General features: G+C 49.2%; 1 protein-coding gene across 1 annotated transcript; it reads left to right on the forward strand.

Annotated features, from left to right (window-relative positions):
- The first annotated feature begins 16521 nt into the window (after positions 1–16521).
- Positions 16522–18345, forward strand: LOC128722003 (thioredoxin domain-containing protein 9). The gene is made up of 3 exons (XM_053815849.1): positions 16522–16593; positions 16870–17426; positions 17497–18345. The coding sequence occupies exons 2-3, from the start codon at positions 16890–16892 to the stop codon at positions 17605–17607; spliced, it is 648 nt and encodes a 215-aa protein (XP_053671824.1). The 5' UTR covers positions 16522–16593; positions 16870–16889; the 3' UTR covers positions 17608–18345.
- Positions 18346–20949: the final 2604 nt, after the last annotated feature.

The following is a 20949-nucleotide window of genomic DNA, read 5'->3' on the forward strand; positions in this document are numbered from 1 at the left end:
GCCGCGTGTGAGATGTGCATCATCACCGTTATCCAGCATGGCCTCGTGGTCTGATAACGTGCCACCGATAACGCGATAAGACATTCCGCGTATGGCACGTTTCTTTACGTAGCCTCGCATCGGTAGAATGATGACGAGAAAGAAAGTGCTCAGCCCGTAAATGATTGAGCTCGATTGGGCGTACAACCGATTCGGTTCACTTCACCCGCCGTGCTCGATGCCGGCAGGTTTAATTTTCACCACAACTTTCACTCTCTCTCTCTCTCTCTCGAGCTTCGACAAGCGAAAACGCCAGCCAAAGACCGCTATCGAAATTGGAATGTGGGCGATTTACGTTGCCCTTTGCCAAGGGTGGCCACCAAACACGCGATAATCATGCCGCAACTGAACATGCACTTGTCGATTAAGTGCACACTGGCACATCGAACGCGATAAATCCATCCTGCAGAGTCCATCAATGGCACGTGGCGCCTTAACAGGGGGGAGCGATTGTGAGCGCTCGATGGTGCGATTTCACGCCGATGCATTTTATGCTCCGTTGGGCAAACATCGGCCCACGCTGGATGGTGGAGCATTTCCCGCGTGGGAAATGGACGCCATCGAAGTCGTTGACGCGATGCGACACGGATGAGGATTGGCGCGAGTGCACTTGTCATGTTGACGGTCCTGTTCGAGTACGGTGTGTTCTCAAATCAGCACTCGAGCGATTCGCAAATCGTCGATTAGCATGGTGAAGGTTGGCCACCATGCGCCGGGATTTAAGCTCGTTTGCAAAAACACTCTCACTTTCGTGAAGGTTTTTTTTCTTCACCCGTTTGTTTGTAAGCAAATTGAAGCTCCACTGACGACAGGTGACTTGGCTATGAACGCCAGCAGGCCATGGAATTTAAAGACATTAGATCGCTCACCAACGGCTGAACGTAAAAAGAATGCGTATTAATGATAGCGTGAGAATGCAAAAACAAACATTAGACACCGTTTACATTAGCTCGTTTATGAGACGCACCGTGAGACGCGCGTGATGGAAAATGGTTCCCTTCTTTTCCGGTTTGTTTCCATCTCGAGAAAAAAAAACCAGCACCACCCCACGTTAACGACCCCAACGATGGCGTTCTTCACGGGGCACTAATTAACGTTTCATGAACTCACTGGGCGCTGGTAATTGATTTAATGATAAAAAGAAAAACAATCTCCACCCTTCTCGATCCGATCGATGGTCTGCCGGAAAACGCGCGGTCCCGTCAATAAAAACCCATCCAACCGAGACGCACACAGACGGCGATTCGACCACCATTTGGGGAATAATTTGCGCTGCTTCGCCCCCCAACCAGTCCGTGGGTGCCACACGGCTCTTCCTCCCATCCAAAAGGCTGACGCCAACGGCTGTCGGTGAAACCTGAAGCCTTCCCGAAGCATTGGGGCTTTTGCCGTCGACGTCGTCGTCGTCGTCGTTGTCGTCTGCCAAACCGCAACTTGGGAGCTTGGGTACGTTTTGCTTCTCATTACCCATCTCCCGGAGCACCAGCGCTGTTGTTCCTCTCGACGGAAAGGGCCCTCCGCCGGTTGGCTTTTCTTTTCACGCCTTTAGCTCAAGGTCTCAGCAGGGTGCTGGCTCGTTAGAAATTCGACACGCATAAGAAATAAGCCGCTGTCGGCGATGCGGCTGCTTGCATACGCAAGGCAACGCACGGCACACGCACCATGCCTGGCGGATGCGCCCGGACATGCTCACGTTTCCGTCTGAGAAGCCTCGATCGTGTGTGTGCGTGTGGGTGTGTGTTTACTCCTACGTAAAGAGATGGCTACTCCTTCCGTTTGGGAGCTAGCGTTTGGTTTGAGGGCCGACCAGTTTCAATTAGTGTACGTCTGTAACGCACACCAAATCCGAAAGGATAATGGGCGCTGTGTGGGTTCGGTTTTTCGGGGTTTCGTTTCGGTAAACCTTCGAAATTTATGTTGACGTTCTTCTGCTACCTCTTAAAGTTCCTGCTATAGGACAAACGTAAGCAACACTCGTCCATTTGCGTTGAATTATCGCCGGCAGCAGTTGGAAAAGCTCGATGCACATGTGTGTGTGCTTTTTTCCAATCGAATAAATTTCACTTTCATCTCTTTTTCTCTTGTTTTGAGCATCCAGCGAATCCAGCGTTTTCCTTTCGGTTGTCCCATTCGTTCGGATGGCCAGAAGTAAAAAGGACCCGCTTTATATGCGTGCGTTTTCGGGCATTTTCCGTTCGATCAGAAAAGCCGGGCCCGTACGTCTCCTTCCCAAACTTACATCGGAATTCGTTCGTGCATGTAAAAATGGAAAAGTCCTGTTCCCGGGCGTTGCGGGAGACCACCCTCGCAGTGCGATATCTACATGCTCTTTCACTTTTTTGGTTGGGTTTTGACAGCGTTCCCAGCGCTTATTGCCGCCTCGAAACGGGCATCCGTTTTGATAAGGATCAAAATTCGATTCGCCCGCTTCCCGAATACGACCGTCTCGATGGAACGATCGAGCTGTGGCAGAAGCGAAGAAGTTTTATCAGTAACTGAATTTTCCCCACCCAAACCATCGCATGCCATCGATCATGTTCCACTTGGGGATGCCATGAATTCTGGGAAAGCGTACGATGCGGTTCACGCGGTTTGTTACTGCCAGACCGAGACCCAATTGCGTTTTCGTTTCCGTGTCCATAATGGAGCCTGATGGTTCTCTCCCCCCAAGAGCCTAGGGCGCCTCCATCGCCGGCGTAAGGGCATGCGTAATTCATTTCGGATAAAACGTGACATAAATCATTGCGGCCCTACACACGCAAAACCCGGCTCGATTTCTCGCCCAAACGCAAACGCTTGAATGCCGGTCAATATTCTGCGGCCCATTCCGGGACAATCTGCCATCTACACTGGCACTGGGGGGATTGTCGCTTCTATGAGGGGGAGTGAACGGAATACCAGACGAACAAAAAAAAAATAGGCGATACAGTTGCCGGCCGGTGAGGTGAGCATTTTTTCACCGCGTTCTGGTTAGAATATGAATGCTGCAAACGGGCCAAAACCCAGGCCGGGTAAAAGACGCCACCTTCACTGGGTCGAGCGAGCTTTTCCCCCCGGAGAGATTAATGACGATAAAAGTGAGCCGCGCATTCGGTCCAACCTTACCATGGTGGGCACGCATGATAAATGTCATAAAAATTTGGCGGAACAAATTAGCCTCGCGCGGTCCACTTGCTGGAGCGTACTGGGAACGGATCGTTTAGTTTTATTGCGCCGACGATCAACACCTCTCGCGGAGGGACGGTGATTTACCCGGTCCAGGTGGATATGGTGGAAAATGGGTCCTGTTTTTTTAGCACGAGTTTGTGTTTGACACGTTTTGAGATGAAGCTTTAACCGGGTGGAATTTGTGTGAAAAGAGCATTTGCTTGACCGCCCGTTTTTTTTTTTTTTGTTTCGGTATCGCTGCACCGACACGTTGAACTCGAGCCAGACTTTAGCCATGTTAAGTGAATTGGAAGCAAATTAAAACGAACTACACTTTCATCCTTCGAGCAGCATATTCGCAACGGTCACACACTAACTCGTTTAAGGGCTAATCGATTCCGTCCGCTCCGTCAAACCCCACCTGATGGGTGTTTGAGAGAAATATCGAACGACCGTGCGTGGCCGTGATGTGGTTTTGTGTGGCTGTGTTTGGGTGTATGAGGGTGTGTATCTGACGGACTCTTTCACCGGAAGTTCGAGGCGAAGGAATCCGAAAATGAAGCTAACCACTGATAACGGCCCAAACTTGCTCCTTGGGGGGTTTTCGGGCCATCTCTCCTCTGCTTGGTGCCCCCTTTTCTTAGCCCAAAGCCTAACACACATACACGTCCCCTCTTTCGCGAGCACATCCTTTCGCGTTCCGTGCTCAAGCGAGTTGACCACCGTTGTGTATCGGATGGGAACCGAACCGGTCAGTTTGGTTGGTATTTCATAGTTTGCCATCAATTATGCAGCGAGTTCACCGGAATCGGGAGTTTCCGCTCTCGGGAAGTTTTCCCTTTTTTCCCGGGAACTGTGCGGTGTACGTACGGTCGGTGTATGTGCCCGTTCGTGTCATAAAGCATAATCAATAGCCCACAATCAGCAAGGGTGGGGGGATTGCTAGCGACGAACTGGAGAGTTTTATTTGCCTTACCAAATCGGGCGCTAGTGCGAAGGGATAGTGCAAACCATGCAATCAAGCACATAATGCACCGAGACGCCATGTGACCGACCATCGACTGGCACGAACGTACCCAATTAACCTGAGGAGGTTGGCGTTCTGTCCGGCTCGTAATTTCTAAATTTGCACCAGGTCGTTTTGACCATTGCCAACGACCAGACGACTCGCTAGTAGCAGCGACCAACGACCGCTTTGGCTCGAGCATGCTCCCCAAAGGCAGTGATTATAATTCATTTCTTCAAAAGCTCACAAACAGCACTTTCTAGCTGAACCCCTGGTTTGGTGCTGGTGCCCACGAACTTAACATAATAGAGAAACTTTTGCAGAGTAGTTTAGTTTGTCGTTCCGAGCATCAAAACGCTTCTCTCGAGTGACCTGCGCATGAATGCGCACCCTTCGAAGAAGGCGTCCTCAGCCCTTCCAGAGCGTTTCGTGAAGAGAGACGATAAATTTAAACGTAAAGCTCAAATAATTGTCGGAATGTTTTTTTTTACGTTGTCGTTGTAGCTGCTGCTGAGTTGCAGTTTTGTTGAACAAAAAAAAACACACACACACAAGAAGGAAAAACGTATTATGATGCATAAATTTTAAATATATCTTTCGCTCTCTCTCTGCCTGGCATCATTTTCCTCCGCAGAGAATGGGCACGTGCAGTCATTTGCATTTATGGGTGCAAGCTTTTTTTTTTTCGCTGCTACTTTCTTCTCCACCTGCACCACCGTTCTTTACTCCTTGCATTTAGGTCGAGGTCAAGCGGACGGCACTGGCTAGTCACACGGAATGCGTGTCCTAGCAAAGGATCCCGCAGAAGCAGAAACTTCGCGATGCACTGTGACAACTTGGGGTGCTAGTTTTTTTTTGTTTGTTTGTTTGTTTTTCACGAACAAAAGTGTTCCAACGCGTGAGCTCTACTTTCTTGGTGCCAAGTGCTACGGCAGAAAGAAACCCATTAGGCCTGATGGCACGGTACGTGTTCCGCTCCGTGGCAGGAATGTGTCGCAAAAGCGGGTGGAAATTATTACGAACGGAATTCCGGCCGTCTCCGGCAGCGATTCAGCGGCTCGGGAAAAGCTCCACTAGCGTTTCCCATCATACCGGTTGCCGAACGCATCCAAACAGCAGGCCTCCTTATGCCTCCCGTGAGGCTGAGGGGTTTAAATTGAGTTTTCAACTCCATCAAACGATCATCGTTGTTTACCGGCGGACACCTCTCGGGCCCGGGCGGCGTTGCGTCTCCCGAAGCCGCCAGCAAGGATCCTACCGCCCTTTCGCACGTTCGGAATTTGGCCGGCTCGTTTGCATACTTGCCGCCAAGGGATCCATTCTCGGCACATACGACCGTAATGGCGTATTGCGCAATGGTACGAGCCCCGAACGATAATGAAAGCGGTCCCACCACCGTTCTCAAGGATAGTGCTTGGTACGTTTGTGCCCTCTCTCTTCATCGTGCCATTGTCTGCAACCTTCGGTGTGATGCGAAAATCGCTCGCTTTCTCGCTCTCTCACACACTCAGACAGGACGAAAACCATCCAGCCAGCGAGCGGAGTGGAGCGTTTCTTTGTGGGACGCAAAGAATGAATCGCTAAAGCGGAAAAAAAGCATGGAAGCTCCACACGCAGCACAAAAAAAGGGCACGAACAAAAAAAAAAAAGAGCAAACCCAGTTGGAAAAACCGTCCATTATTCATCCCACTTACCGAACGTGGCCACCGTGGAAAGGATAACGGTTGGCCGGTGCTTTTCCCACCCACTCACATACTGAGCGGGATGCTGAGACCCGTGGTGGTGCGCGTGTACTGCACGTGGGCGCTCGGTTGGTGTGTTGGTGCGCGTGTATTGAGATTTTTCACTTTGTCACCCCAGCGGCTGGGGAGCGAATAATTCATGGAAATGAGGATTACTTTCCGTGCTTGCCGAATGCACGAAGCAGCACAGCGAAAGGGGGAGGAACTTTTTATGCTAATCGTCGGATAGGATCGTCGCCGAGGAACCACGATGGGGCTGGAGAAAACCCAAAATGAGGAGCGCAACCAGGATTCGGAATAAGAAGCGAATAAAAGATCGCATTGCTTTTTTCCTACGCGAAAGCTGCAGTGAGTAATGAGCCGGATTTGCTTGGCCGGATATTGGCAAATATTTGCGAAAACATTACTTCACAGACAGGAGACCTGTAAGCGGTCGTACGTGGCAAAAAGGACCTGCTTTTTGTGTGTGTGAGTGTGAGTGTGTGCAAGCGCGCAGACAAACAGCCCTTTCATCTCGCGCGCTGAGGTGGAACAAGAAATCATATTTTCTTTCTTGCCGCTCGTATATCGTTCATAATTTGCTTGAAATTTTGAACGAAACCATAACACCCCAAAGATCCCTCCCGTAGGATGTCCTTTTAACGACATCTCGACACGCCTTGGTGGTACTTGTTGCCGAAAGGGAAAGTGTTCCAGTGTGTGCATATGGATGGTATTGTAATGGCTCGCCGACGGTGGCAAGCAAAATATGCCACGCAGGAATACGTCGAGTTTCGTTTCTGTACTCCTCTTTAAGGGTTGCTAATGCAGCGAAGGTTTAAAAAACGACCACGACACGAGGAAGGGCATCCACGAAAACCGTCATGGGTTATTTCAACGGATAGTCGGGGACCGCTGCCTTCGGTCTAGAAAGCCCCCATTTTGGGCTATTCTATTCGAAAGAGCTGCCATTTCCACGTGACCGGATGACTTTGATCGAGTGTCAAGTTCGACCAGCTTCTCCTGTTCCGTCACCAATCGGGACGCTTTGAAAATAAAGGACGAAGTTTGAAGCGCAAATAAGCGTGCGATAAAACAATGCTCAACATGCGTGAAGTGAGCCAAAACGATAAAAAGGAGCATGTATGTCTCTCTCTCTCTCTCTCACACACACACACACACTCCTTCTTCGCTGTATATTTCAAAAAATAAAAAAGGCCTTTCAAAAAGCTCATCTTGATTGTTCCATGCGGCACGGTTGTCTGGTTGTTTTGGCCCTTGGCCAGCCAATTCATTCCCTCGGGAAATCGCACCCGTTCCAGGCATTGGGTGGGCGGGAGGTTTTTCAGGCCCCAGACCATCCTCACTCGCCGGTAGAACTACGCCGGGACGCTACGCACAATCGGTGGGGTGCAAATGAGCAGCAATCAACCGCCCAGCCGCAGCCAATTTGATGAAATATTCACGAGCCACCGGCGCCCGGCGACGATGTGTCACGACGCTCCGACGCTTTTCCGGCACCGATTGTAAAAGCTGAATCGGATGGCTCCCAGGGGGAAAGCGAAACCCGAAACAGGGCCAGGTCGTTGGCGCCGCGGCGATGATAAATTATGATGATGGTACTTTGCCAAATGTGATGGACTACTGTTTGTCTGTCTGGACCTGAGTCTGGACTGGAGGTTGTGTCGCTTCATCGATCGTCCAATTCATTGCACGGCAGATGACCATCTCCGCTTCTTCACGCAGCCAATCGAAACAATGTTCTCTCTAAAATGTCCTTAATGCAGCGATACTTTGTGCAAGCACTAGCAACTGTAAAAGTAACGTTTGGTTGCAAAAATGAGCACTCAAAGCTTACTTCTACCACCGGTACTGGCGGATTATTTTCTCTTTCATGGATGCTGCCGAATCGGCTCCACTAGCCGGCCGATTTACGGCCAAAAATAACCACCGGTCGCATTATTTCTTGCACTACAGGGCTCTTTATCTCCCGTTCGTCACGAAACAGCCCACCACGGAACGTTCCATCGGTTAATGAGGGTTTTGCTACCGTTTCCAGCCCGCCGGCCACACAATTCTCGCAGCTTCGTCCGTTCATGTGGAAAATTCAATTCTTCCGATCACTCGAGGGGCACATTTACGTACGCCCGGTTCGAGTTCTGGCGAGCTTCGGTTGCCCCAATCCGGCAACCGTCGAACGAAAATAAAGCACCCATCCCACGCAAACGGTACGCCTCGCAGAAAACAGCACCAGCCCTGGGCGCAGGCGGATGGACCTGAAGTGCCGCCGAGTATAACATTAATTTTTATCTATCCATTATGCGTGACGACCTCTTCCAAACATCCGGAATCATCTGCTGGGCCTGGGACGAGGGCCCAACGGAAATGAGGACCGGGCCTTCGAAGGGTTCAAGTGGCTGGACGAACGGTACGAGTAGCAGAGAAGGACACACACACCGGAGCAGGGCGCATGAAAAAAAAGGAACGGGCGAGGAAAATCTGTTTAGTGCGGAATAAAATACGTCCGGAGCAGGTTTCGGGAGTGGCTGACGAGTGCCGGCCTCTCGTACAATGCCTGCGATTATGGCAATGAATTGGGACGCATTTCCATAAGCACCGAATGGAGGCGTGTTGGAAAGAATTCTGGTTTAGCCACCATCTGATGGTAGCACACGCTTAGCCACCGAGGAATAATGCCATGCAAAATGCACTGCATTTTATCGGAAATGCTATTTTCAACAACAACAACAAAAAAGAATATTGTACACGATTGGTAAGTTAAATAGCACAGCTCGTTTGCATATTTCCCGTGCCCCGGATAGCATTTGATTCGTGATGTGGCCGAATGAAAGTGTTTCAATTTTCATATTTAATGCACTCATAATGCGTACTGCTCGTTTTGTATTCATTGCGCGAAGCAATCAATTCGACATCATAAACCACTATTTTTTTGTTAATAAAAGGATGCGACGCTTTTCGCCAAACATCCGCTCAACCTTTCTCTCCGTTTAGGTAACAGTTTAGCAACAGTCTTTCGCTTGCAGGATGGAGCAACGATGTCTTTTAAATACCACCATGCGTCATCGGTGGCTGGAACTGTGGTGACATTTCAATTTCCATTTGCCCGAAACCACAGCGTGTTACACATCGCGCAATGGCGGCTTCGTCATTCGGCGAACGATTGCCACGCTGCGTAATTCCCACCTCAAACGAGAAATAAATAAAACAAACTAAAAAAAAAAGCAACGCTTTCCTAGGACCTTCGCGCGGCGCCTCCAACGTTGAAAGCAAGAAAAACATCCTTCCACCACTAGGTAGAGCGAAGGAAAAACCATTAAATTTCACTCGCGCACAAACAAAAAAAAAGCTTTTCCACATCCGTAAAGCCGGCCCCCTGGGAGGTGGCTGAAGTTTGCTAAAGTAACTTCTGTTCCTTTCCTTCTTTTTTTGTTGTTGTTGCTGCAAATAGAAAGTTTATGCGCGACGCATTTACGAAACGGCAAGAACGCAACCCCGGCTGGGAGACTGACAAACGAAATGCCATGCCATTTTCCAGCTCCATCGCCGGTTGGGCGGTTCTTTTCCGGTGGGAAAATGTCACGTGGACAGTTGTGCGTCTTGATTTGATTGTCTTATTTGGGCGAAAAAAAAGAGGAATCGCCAAGCATCGAAGAGACAGCCTTTTGTCTAGCCTGCGTCAGAGATCTACGGAGCAAAACCCGATGGCCCGATGAGTCATCAAACGTGGTGGTCGGAGAATCGCGCCTGGAACGCATCCAAGTGTCACAGCGTGGCGTTTCAAGGCGTGCGCTTGTGGACGTGAGTCAGATGCGAACATCGCCAACAATGTTTGCCCGCTGACTGATGTGTGTTGTTTTATGATTATTGCAGTGTGCATCGTTTTCCTTGGCGCGCTTTTTTTGTTCCCTTTTTCATGCTCATGCCTCACGCGTGCACGACGCCTGGAAGAATGCGATGCCCGGCATTCCATCGCCAGCGACACGCTCGATTATCGCACTTCGATCGGATAGCGACGACACAGGGCAAAAGTTGCAAAATCGTGCCCCAAAGGGCGGACACAACCCCCGAGGGCACAACCCATCGACACCCGATGGCTATCCAGAGCTGGTGTTGGATGGAAGATCTGCTTCACACGACGCATCCGATAGCGGCACAACGGACTTGAACCGTTGAACTTCTTTTTTTTCTCATGATTTACCGAAGCGAACAATGCTGGAAAACCAGACCCATCCATCCCGGGGTGGGTTTGGATGAGGCGTACACATCATGGTTTGTCGCTTTGGTTACGATGCTACGGCGCGTGCTTAACGTCGTGCTCGAATCGAAGCCGGTATTACGGACTGAGAGGGCACTTTTTTGTATCCATCCACCGATACTGGCACAGATGTCCTGTTTTGTTGGAAACAATGAATGAAAAACAAAACGAAAAGAGCCACCCGCTCGTTTGCTTGTTGCGAACGCAGCAAAATCTTCTCGAACAGAGCGTGCTGTTTGCTTTTTTAAACCCACCTCCTGATGCTCCGAGTGCGCGTGTTCGGGTCTTGCGTGAAGGATTATTCTCCCCAAACCCCCTGTTTCCAGATCTTTTAGGGCGTGAAGATCCTGACAATTCCCTCGTTTGCTATGGTTGCGAGGATCTTACGCCCGGCCGAGTTAGCAGCTAGCGGCTGCTGCTTAAGCTGCGTTTAAACCGTGGCGTTGGGTTCTGGGTTGGGTGCTGAAATTTCCACCCCCGTGTGTGTGTTTGCTAGGACGCCTTGTTGCGACGAAAAACGAGGCCACCAACGGGACAAAGCAGGCGCGTCATCTTCGGAAACAAAGCCATCATCCTGCTCGTCCCACAAAACTGCACCCGCAGGCATGCTCGAACCCGCTGGTGCAATTGCACACCCAACGCGCTCGAGTGCGAACATTACGCGGATTGCATCCGCATCCCGTGTGCACCAGAAGTAGGTCGTTGTCCTTTCTCCACCCTTGAGCGCTTCCAAACCAGGGGACGTTCCAGAGGCGTGATGAAGCGCGATAAAGATCGGATGTGTTCCCAGCGGCACTGGGGCACAGCAGTGGAGAAACTCATCAAAAAAGTTGAGCCATCAAGGGATGGAAGAAACATCCCCCATGGCTCTCGGCGAGGGCACGTGCATTTGTCACCAGAACCCGGGCATCCTGGGGTGTGCTACATATTGCTTGTCCCATCGCTGATGGACCCATGAAAATGGACACCGGTAAGGATGGCGTAACGTCAACACCATCCAACGGAAAACCGTGCTACCTCAGCAAAGTAGCTCGTGGCCTTGACGTGGAGATCCCGTTTTTGGCCCGAGGGACACTGGACCGGGTGAAGGTTAGGTCAGCTAATCAAACCCGTCGTCGAAGACCGGTGCTTTCGTTTTTTTTTTCAAAGCTTTCATCCCTTCCGGCCTGGATGCCTCAGAGGGCGGTTCCGGGAAGAGTTTAAATATTTAGCGAACCGTTTCTCGTTCCATGCCGCGGGCTGTCCGAAAGGATGAGCCGTTCGTGGTAAAGCGTGGATCTGCTTTCCTTTTGATTACGGGCGAAGGGATTCTGCCGCAAAAGGCAGAAAAGGGTGCTTCCAAACCAGCGACGGAAGCTTATCGGAGTCGTGTTATTGTTGGGTTGCTTTTTCGGGGGTTTGGCTGTGGGAATTTTCTTCGAAAATCGATAATTCCTACAGTCGCCCTGCGGGGGTTTTTGGATGTTGATCTCTTTTACATGAAACGGAATGTTTGTATGCATGTGAGTGCTGGAAATAGCCATGACGAGCGTGTAGATTGTGATGGTAAAGGATCAATCTGATTGTGATGAACTACTCGATTGGGTATAAGAACAATTTATGTTGCATTGTAGCTAAAGTTTTTAAGAGAATCATGTAGATTTTTTGAGGTGATCAATGGGAGATTAACGTGCCACCTCAAGTTCAAATTTATTTAAATGAATTGAGTCAAATATATAGTGTTTTTTGGTTAAGTGATGATTGTTTAAATTATTATCGTAGTAAAATAACATGATTTTGGAACGTTAGCGCATGTGATAACGCAGCGTCTGTCTAATAAAAATATATCTTCATCCGAATGTTTAGGCATTATTTTTGGAAAACCATGACTTATTAATCCAGAGTCTACTACTGGACAGACGTAAACTACTGGATGAAACCGGGAAAGTCAGCTAGTTTGAAATAAACTCTTGCTCTTTGCTCTACGGGCAAGTGATGGACTCGATCGAACGCACCCAAAGGTGGAAAGTGATGAGCGGACGTGTGGAAATTCCACGTACTCTGGGATGCGAATTTTCCACCCTTCTAGCGAGGATGCTGGTTATACGAACCCTTTCGAACGCCTGTTTGCAACAGGTATTTACGGGTGGATAAAAGACCGTGGATACTGGGTGGATAAAAGACCGCAGGTACATCGCTGATCCTTTTGCGGCCAGAAATTCGGCAGATGGGGAACACATTTTGGCAACAACATTTCAAAAGCTACCTCAACCCCGGGGGTAGCTGAAACAAAATACAAGAAAATGCTCTCTCTTCAAGAACACAAGCAACACACTTTCGCGCTTGAGTAATTAGCGAAGCCGACAGGAATAAGGTTTCGTTTCATTTTCCCGCTTTTGCGTGGCGTAGAAAACGTTGGTTTAATTAAGAAACTTTCCACGGATAACACCCGGAAGTGTGGAATTAAGAATTTGTCCACCATTTTCAGACGCCGTTGTTATGTTAGTTGTGCTCCTGATCCATCACCTTGGAGGAAGGACATTAATTAAGCGAATTGGAATCGGTGGATTAAAGACAGCTTGTCTGCTATTTGACTGCCAATGTCGACCCCGGGATTCCAACCCATCTTCCGGTCGCGTCCTCTTCAACCTCGCGAGGTTTAGTTAAATATTTGACATTCCTTTTTGGTGTGTGCACGGTGCCCGGCCAGTTTGAAGGTCGTTTTAGCGCTCGTTTCGTTGTGTCCACCCACCGAAGGGATGGATGAGCGGTTTCAATTTTTCAATCCAAACTGGATTTTTTTTTCAAATCGAGCGACATAAAACGGCCCCAGCCCAAAACTAGTTCTCGATTTCGGAGCAGCGTTCGGGGTGGTTTCAAGTTTGAGCTTCATTTTTTTCTTCTTCTTCTTTGCTCGGACGCTATAATGAGATGCTTGGGGTTGCAAGGTCAGGGTAGTTTTATACGATTTTTTTTTACTTCTACGGTGATTGAAAACAAATCGAACCGATCGAACGGCAGCGCAGCATAATGTTTATCCTGAACCGAGCGCTCACATTCCACAAACGGAAAACTTTTCCAATATACAGCCATGCTTTCACCAAAATTCTCAGGCCTGGGCAGAATTTTATGGCAAATTTATTTGCCAATATCAGTGGTGCGTTGGCGTTTGGTAACAAACGCTGGGCTCTGATTTGTGGTGTTTGTTTGGCACAGAAGTGCCTAGCTTCGCAGCTCCTGGGGACGCTATCAGGCCTAACTGGAGGAGCGATTTGTGCGGAGAAGGGGCCTTTTGAAATAAATAAACACCGAGACGGCACGTGTGGCATGGCAGTGAACTGTTCGATACATCCTCCCGTGTGCCAGAAACACCACTCGGTTATGAAATAATGCCGCACGGAAACGAACAAAAAAGGCTTATGTGCACTCCAGCCATGGTGGAGGGTCTCGATCTGCTGTTTCTGGCAGCAGAACGTGTCGCATGTGGCTCTCGACGTTCGTTCAAGCACCCGTTCTGCCACGCTAAGGGCACCCACTCGAGGGCCCACCCCCACAACAGGGGACTGGCCAGCTGGAGTAGGCAAAAATAAAACACGCCGTAAGGAAACGGTGTCCCCAGCCCTGCTAACGGGCTCCCATTTCATCGTCGAGGCTTCGCGTCGGGTTTATATTTATTTCTTCCACCATCTTATGGCCCTCGGCCGCCTAAGGGCCAACCTGATCGCGCTGACCATGGGCAGACCGAATCGATGGGTTCGCAGGGCGTCAGGTTTCGAACCCGCTCGCTAGCAGTCCCTCTGCGCTTTGCCAACGTAGGTCGTCTCTGTGTCCAACGTAGGTGCGAGGGCGTAGAATGGCATGCCGGTGGGTGTCCCACTGGGGGGAGGTGTAGCGGGCGGGAAAACTGGTTCCTGCATCCAAAGCACCACCTCCCGTCCCGCGAGATACCACCGGAGCAGGCATTTCGGTGAAACAGGCGAGCCTTTTCGTGCGAATATTTCTGGGTGGCTGTAAATTGCACTCGGATGTTTTGTGTGTGTGTGTGTGTGTGTGTGGTCGTGTGCGTATCTTTTCACCCTTTTCCCCCCCATCTCACGCTAAAATGCCCTGAAAAGAAAGGTAGCAAGTGTGGCATAAACACGAAAACCCCGAACAACACTCGAGCCTTCACAACACCGAGCCGCGAGCGAGTACGCAGGTGCGCGGATCCCGTGAGGTGTTTTCACACACGGCGAGCCTCCGATTTTCTCTTCTCACCATCGCCCGAGCGTGAGATCGACGCCGGTGAGTGCGAGCGGTGAGAAGTGAGAAACGCGAAAGCTCACTCACTCACGGCATGCTTCGAGCGCAACCCCTCGCGGACGGATGTGTGTGATGCTGTTCGATTTTGGGGGAAGCATAAAATAGCATAAAAACACCTATCTGTGGCGTGGCTCGGTCCGTAAGCATGGTTTATGGTTTATGGCGCCATCAATGGTGGGCTTTTTCACTTTGCACGATGGCACACCGCACGGGAACACAGGGACAAACGCGCACGCATAAGAGACCGTGTTTTGATTATGCTACACGCAGCAATGAATTAGCTTCATTCACACGGAAACGAACGAGAGGTGGTCCAGCGTCTGACATGTAGGTTTCCACACACCAACACACAGTGCGTCGGAATGGTTGACCGATTCCGCTCAGCCCGCTAGACACGGGGCCACGGCACGGGTCGGCGGCACACTTCTTTACTCGCGAACACACTTTTTTATCTTATCACCCGACCCGACGGGAGCAGGCACTGCTGTTTCACGCACACGCGCACTGGTTTTTTTTGGGGTGTTTAGTGCGTTTTTAGATGCTGACTATTCGCTTCAAACATCGCCTGCTCCCTGTGTATATATATATCCTTGTGCTTTCGGTGAAAGCCCACACGACCGTGCGCTCACGTCGCACGAGATACAAAATGCGAAAAGCACAGGAATTCTACCCACCTTGCACGCGACGCACGCACGCACGCACGCAAGCCCGGAGGCTCGATGAGGAATCGACTGCTCACACACGGCACGCACTTCTCGCAGGTTACATACAGCACTCCCAAACGCAAGCTCAACCCAACGTCGGGATGCGCCTACTATGCCGTGGCACACTGCCAAAGGCCTGACCCGTCCTAAATCTAGCACGGTTTCGCGGGGAACTGGTGCGGGCTAGAGGGTGGAACTTTACCGACCGGAACCGACGACGGGACCCATCCGCGGCCACTTGCAAACTCAAACCGTGCAACTCTCGATTGCTACTGAGAGCAGGCCCATAAAATGCACAAACAACGCGAGCCTCAAGAGGCCCGTCGACGACGGCAAGCCACATCGATCGGTGGCTCTCGTAAGGGAGCATAATCCATGCTCATTTTACGATGCTTTCTCGGGAGCCTGTCAACGGGCTGATCTTTCGCATAAAATTTGAAATTCAAAATATGCTTATGTTGCAAAATATTTCTGAGGATTTTCTGTTCGAGTTGCCGAAGCTTCGGAGTGTGGTATTGAAGGAAAAAGCTTATTTGCAGCATTTGCTCATTTTGAAGAAAATCGTGGCAAAACAATTGTGCAAGAGGTCAGCAAGAGCGTTTTGAAAATTAAGATAGCTCTATTATTTTTGCTGTTTTAGTTGATGCGATGCTGCCTAGCTTGAAGTCGTCTCAGGGTAGCTTAACAGCGCAATATGTATGTATGCAACATAACCAGCATAAAATGTTATGCTTTTCAACCCAACATGCAATTCTCTGTTTTTCATTCCATGGTACTGTTTGGTGCAGAAAAATAGGTTTAATTTGCAAAAAAACGTTACAAGAAAGAAGAAGGTTATAAAATGTAATAAAAGTGCATATAAGAAAGAGAAGCTTTCTCAAAATTATCAGTTTTATTTCACAAAGTCACAAAAAAGCATGATAAATTTTCAAATTTGAAAAGACTATGATTGGTAACAATTTTAAGGTTACACTGAGCGAGTGATTATGACAGCATAAAATCCTTCGAAAAAGGAGTGAATTCTATTATAAAAATAAGAAAGAAACTTTCTTTGGTACAAATAGATGTGGAAATCAGGTTTCTAGCTTCAGCCTTTTGCCGTAAATCGTCAGTTTATTGAGAATAGTTTTATTTTTCTAATAAGTCAATGCAAAAAGACATCAGGTAATATGTTAGATGTATATGAAAGTTAGAGTTAGTGCATGCTTATTGAGAGATATGCACCTTATGTTACCTGGGTTCAAATTTAGCCGAAATTCAAACATACGTCAGTGAAATGTCAAAGCATAAAGAGGGAGAAGGTGTGCTATAGCGAATGAAACGGAATGAATCACACACATCGCCAATAGCCAGAAGAAAAGCTAACGGGACGTAGCAAGCTAGAAATATTGGAATTATTATAGAGAAACGTTGAAAATTGTAAGTAATTACGCGTCTTAATTGGAATTTTTGCACACTCGGCACCCTTTGGTATAGTTGTTAGTGGAATATTCGATGGGCGTTGGCGGAATTAAGTAGAATCGACGATCAGATGCCCCCCGTCACGAATGCGTTCATCTATGCAATGTGCACCGATCGAATTCGACACCGGCATAGCGGAGGCGTTCCAGATTTTTTTTCATGCCAAAGCACACCTATTAGCACGCCTAAAACGTTAAATATTGCACTAAAATAAGTTTACCTTCTTGATTGCAGTCGTGAAGCAGAACAGCAGCATGGAGCAACTGATACAGAACCAGGTGATCTCGGCCGCGGTGCAGCTGGAAAAGCATCTCGACAATGAACTTGATCGGCTGGAGAACCTGAACACGGATGATTTGGACAAACTGCGGGAACAGCGCATTCAGCAGCTTAAGAAACAGGCCCAACAGCGACAGGAGTGGAAGAGCAACGGCCACGGCGAGTACTCCGAGCTGGCTGATGAGAAGGAGTTTTTTGCGATATCGAAAAAGTCACCCAACATCGTGTGCCATTTCTATCGCGATTCCACGCCCCGTTGCCGGATCGTCGATATGCATCTGAAAATTCTGGCCGCCAAACATCTCGAGGCCAAGTTCTGCAAGGTGAATGCCGAACGGTGTCCTTTCCTAACAGAGCGCCTCCGCATCAAGGTGATACCGAGCATCGCGCTGATAAAGGACAGCAAAACGAAGGACTACATAGTAGGATTCACCGATCTGGGGAACTGTGACGATTTCAGCACCGAAATGTTGGAGTGGCGCATCGCACAGTCGGGAGCAATTGAATATAACGTAAGTGGAGGCTTTAACGGTGTGTATTTGGCTTAGCACGTTGCTCTATACCACTGGTTATCTATTCTAGGGCGACCTTCTGACTCCTCCGGACGTGAAAAAGCAGAAAAAACCGACCAACATGGGAACAATTCGCGGCGGCTATGATTCTGATGACTCGGATATCGATTTTGACGATTAGAAGCCATCGGGACGCGTGACCTGCGCTTCGGTTGGTGGGAAGCGAAAGACATAGGGCAATCGTTAGGCGAAAAGCGTTGTCGCTCCTTCATCGGAGCGTGTGTCTCTTACACAAAACGATAAAGTTAGATCAACGAGCACCGAAAGTCGCTCGCTTCCATGGCATCACTGCCAAATGGAATAGTTTTTTAAATGTTAAAACACACATACACACCTCCTCTGCCGCACAAACGCTCCGGTGCCGCCGTTAACCATTGCTTGAAATTACTATAACTACTACTCTTAGGATAATGTCGCTAATAGAACTCGATCCCTCAGTGTGAGGAAAGCGTCTTTACTCACGAAGTGAGATGAACAATCTTTATCAAGGAGCGTAGAACATTTGGCAAACTTTCGAAGCAATCGTGCAAGATGAATTATTTTAGGTTTCTTTCCGTTATGAGATATACAAAAATTATACAGTATTTGGCGTAAGCGGTATAACGCACGTATTTAAAGTTTGGTTCCATCAATATTCGTTTATCTAACCGACGGTGTGCTGTAAGAATCGCAACATGCGTTTGCATCACACAAGATGGAAGAAATGTTTCGTTTTTGTTCGGTTTAACACAACACAAACTATTGCACCGCAATGGCGTTGATTTGAATTCGGTTCATTGCAAGGATGCATTTCTTATGCTTAAACTAACGTAATGATGTACTCATCATAAATTCAAAATAAATCACCCGAGAAAGTGTTCTCCTAGTTCTAAGATTTGTACAACGCATTAGTGTTTGATTTATTTCTGTGCGCTATCAGCGGAATGAAAATATTGCGCTTGAATTACGAATAGTGTCTACTAAATCTATTTTCGATATTGCATTACACCGTATCAACTGCTTGCAGAGACATGTGACGTGCTTGGTGTAAATCGCCAATGAAACGAGGGTCATGGAGGCTTTGATGGCAGATTTAGTTGTAAGAATACGAACCTGTGGGTGCGATAAAGTTTGTTGTTTGAATTACAAAGCGCATTGTTTCAAATATTGCGGGTAGTTACATAGGTGAACCAAAAACGTGTAATAAACTATCACCCTTCGCAGCAGCGAGCCTCTGAAGCGGGTACTATAAACGCACGCCTGATTGTTGTCAAACACCGAACTGCGGCCTGTTCCGCAACCCACCGGGCCACCCCAAAAACCGATGATCGCGTCAACACGAAGGCATTCTTTCGTAAACAGTGCTGGAAGAAGAAGAACACGAGCGGACTGTTGGCCACCGAAAATTCCGGGTACGTGCGGGTGTACGGATTCCGCAGATAATTAAGGGTAATTGGAGCAATATTACTGTAGAATCGTTAGCTAACCGTGCGTTCTCTTGCGTTCCTGTCGGTTGTGCAGTTTTGCTGGCAAGTTTCTACCGAGTGTTGGTTACCGTTTCCTTTATCATTCCGAAAGCTAGCAAATTTATTCATTAGGTCGAATGCGTCAAAGTTTTAAACGCCGTTGTGCGTTGCCGTTGTGTTTGCTTGTAAATCGTGGCCACCTCATGGGAATTTTTCGCCGGGTGGGGAAGAAGCGGTTCGAGAAGGCTAAGAACCTCTCAAAGCTTCTACATCGTTTCTGATCTTAGCAGGCTTCTGGTTTTTTGGGGCCAGAGAATTCGAGAGATGAAACCTGCAACCACAGAGAGTGGAACCTTTTTTGACGTACTCCGAAAGGTGGCGAATTTTCCCGAACTCGTGGCCACTCGGCCAGTGCCAGTGGAAGTTTTCAGTGCTCACGAGGAAAAGCGATAGGAAGCACGGTCCGTGGATTGGTACGTAATCGTCATCCTAAAATTTACCAGAAACGGCCGGAACTGAATCCATCTGCGGAAGCGAACCAGCAGCCTCGAATGTGGACGTGACGCACTGTTCCGTTTCGAGCAGCGCGCGCTGGTAAAAGAAGAAATGGAAAAGGAAAACCCCGTCGAACGATAATCCAATTACCACCTATTCGCGGATGCCGTACGGCTTTCACGCGCCAGGGGGTGGCTAGCCGGGTTGCGACGGGAAAGGAAGGCCACCAGGGGGTGAGTTGGGACAGGATGTACGTAAATACGAGTGGCACCACGAAAGCGCACACCACGGCACCGCATTTGTCTGCATGGTGTCGCAAGATTAGCCCCACGAGGGCAGGGGGTTGTAGCTGGTTTTCGTGATCTATTCACGCGCGAATCAAACACCCCCTCGGGTCGAAAGGGACGAAAGGGACTGGTTCGCGAGGCGCGAGATAAACGAGGCTAATTTCGCTCATCTCACTTTTGCGCCATGTCACACGACTGACCATTTGTTTTTTCTTCTTTCTTATTTCACTTTCAGACAGTGACCGGTTCAGACGCAGATCTCCCCGTACGAATCTCGTCTGACCACGATGAAAATCGCCGCCATCTGCGAACGGTGTGTTCGAGTGTTGTGGTGACGTCGGTGCGAAAAAAAAACGAAAGATCCTACCATCCGGAAGTGACTCTCGCGTCATGTGCAGCACAGTTCCGTAGTGTTTTCCGCGAACGTCTGTTATAACCCGGTGCGGTCGAGTTTGCGAAACCCTTAGGACCTTCGTCAGCCACCCCACTAAGACCTAAGAACAACAGATTGCAAGAAGAGCCGTGTGTTTGTGTGCTGTGAAATCACAGGATGCAGTGGCGCACGCAGTAGGCGCATTAGCAGGGTGTGCAGGGTGGCAGGCAGGATTGCAACAAAAACCCTCCCCTGGAGTGGCTGTGCGTAGTGTAAAAAAGTGGGGGACCACGACGATTGAGAGAGATTACATCATCTCTTCTCGCACACAGGCGCGCTTGTGCTCACGCTCGCGCGTTTTCATCCGCTAACCGTCGTCGGCGTCGGAGTCTGTGCGCGTTCGGGATTCGCGAAAAGCCTCCCGGAGTGCGCACCATACCGTGGAGAGCATATTTTATCCATTGTGCAAATATCGCCCGTACGATAGAGAAGTGCTGTTCGGTGGACGCGTTTTCCTCGTCCCAGCAGGCGCTGAGTGTTTTGTTTTCCACCCTCACGGTAGGCACCCGCGTGTGGAGCGGTTTTTCGTACGGAAAAGTAGGCCGCGGAAGCTGACACGCGTCCGGCTCGAATTTATCGCGTTTGTCGCAGGTCGATAGAGGGAACATAGCAACGTACACGAAATCGTCCGGTCTGATTGGTATCGTTATCGAATCGAAAGTACGCACAACACGCGCACGTACACGAACGATTCTTCGGTGTCGTCTCAGCATCCCCCGGTCGGTGGTTGTTCACATTTTCCGGCCAACCCCCGGGTTTGTTTGCGCTCGTACCCGTACCACTAAGGACGCTCCACAGAAACG

This window comes from Anopheles nili, chromosome 2 (genome assembly GCF_943737925.1).
Source record: "Anopheles nili chromosome 2, idAnoNiliSN_F5_01, whole genome shotgun sequence".
NCBI classification, from domain to species: Eukaryota; Metazoa; Arthropoda; class Insecta; order Diptera; family Culicidae; genus Anopheles; species Anopheles nili.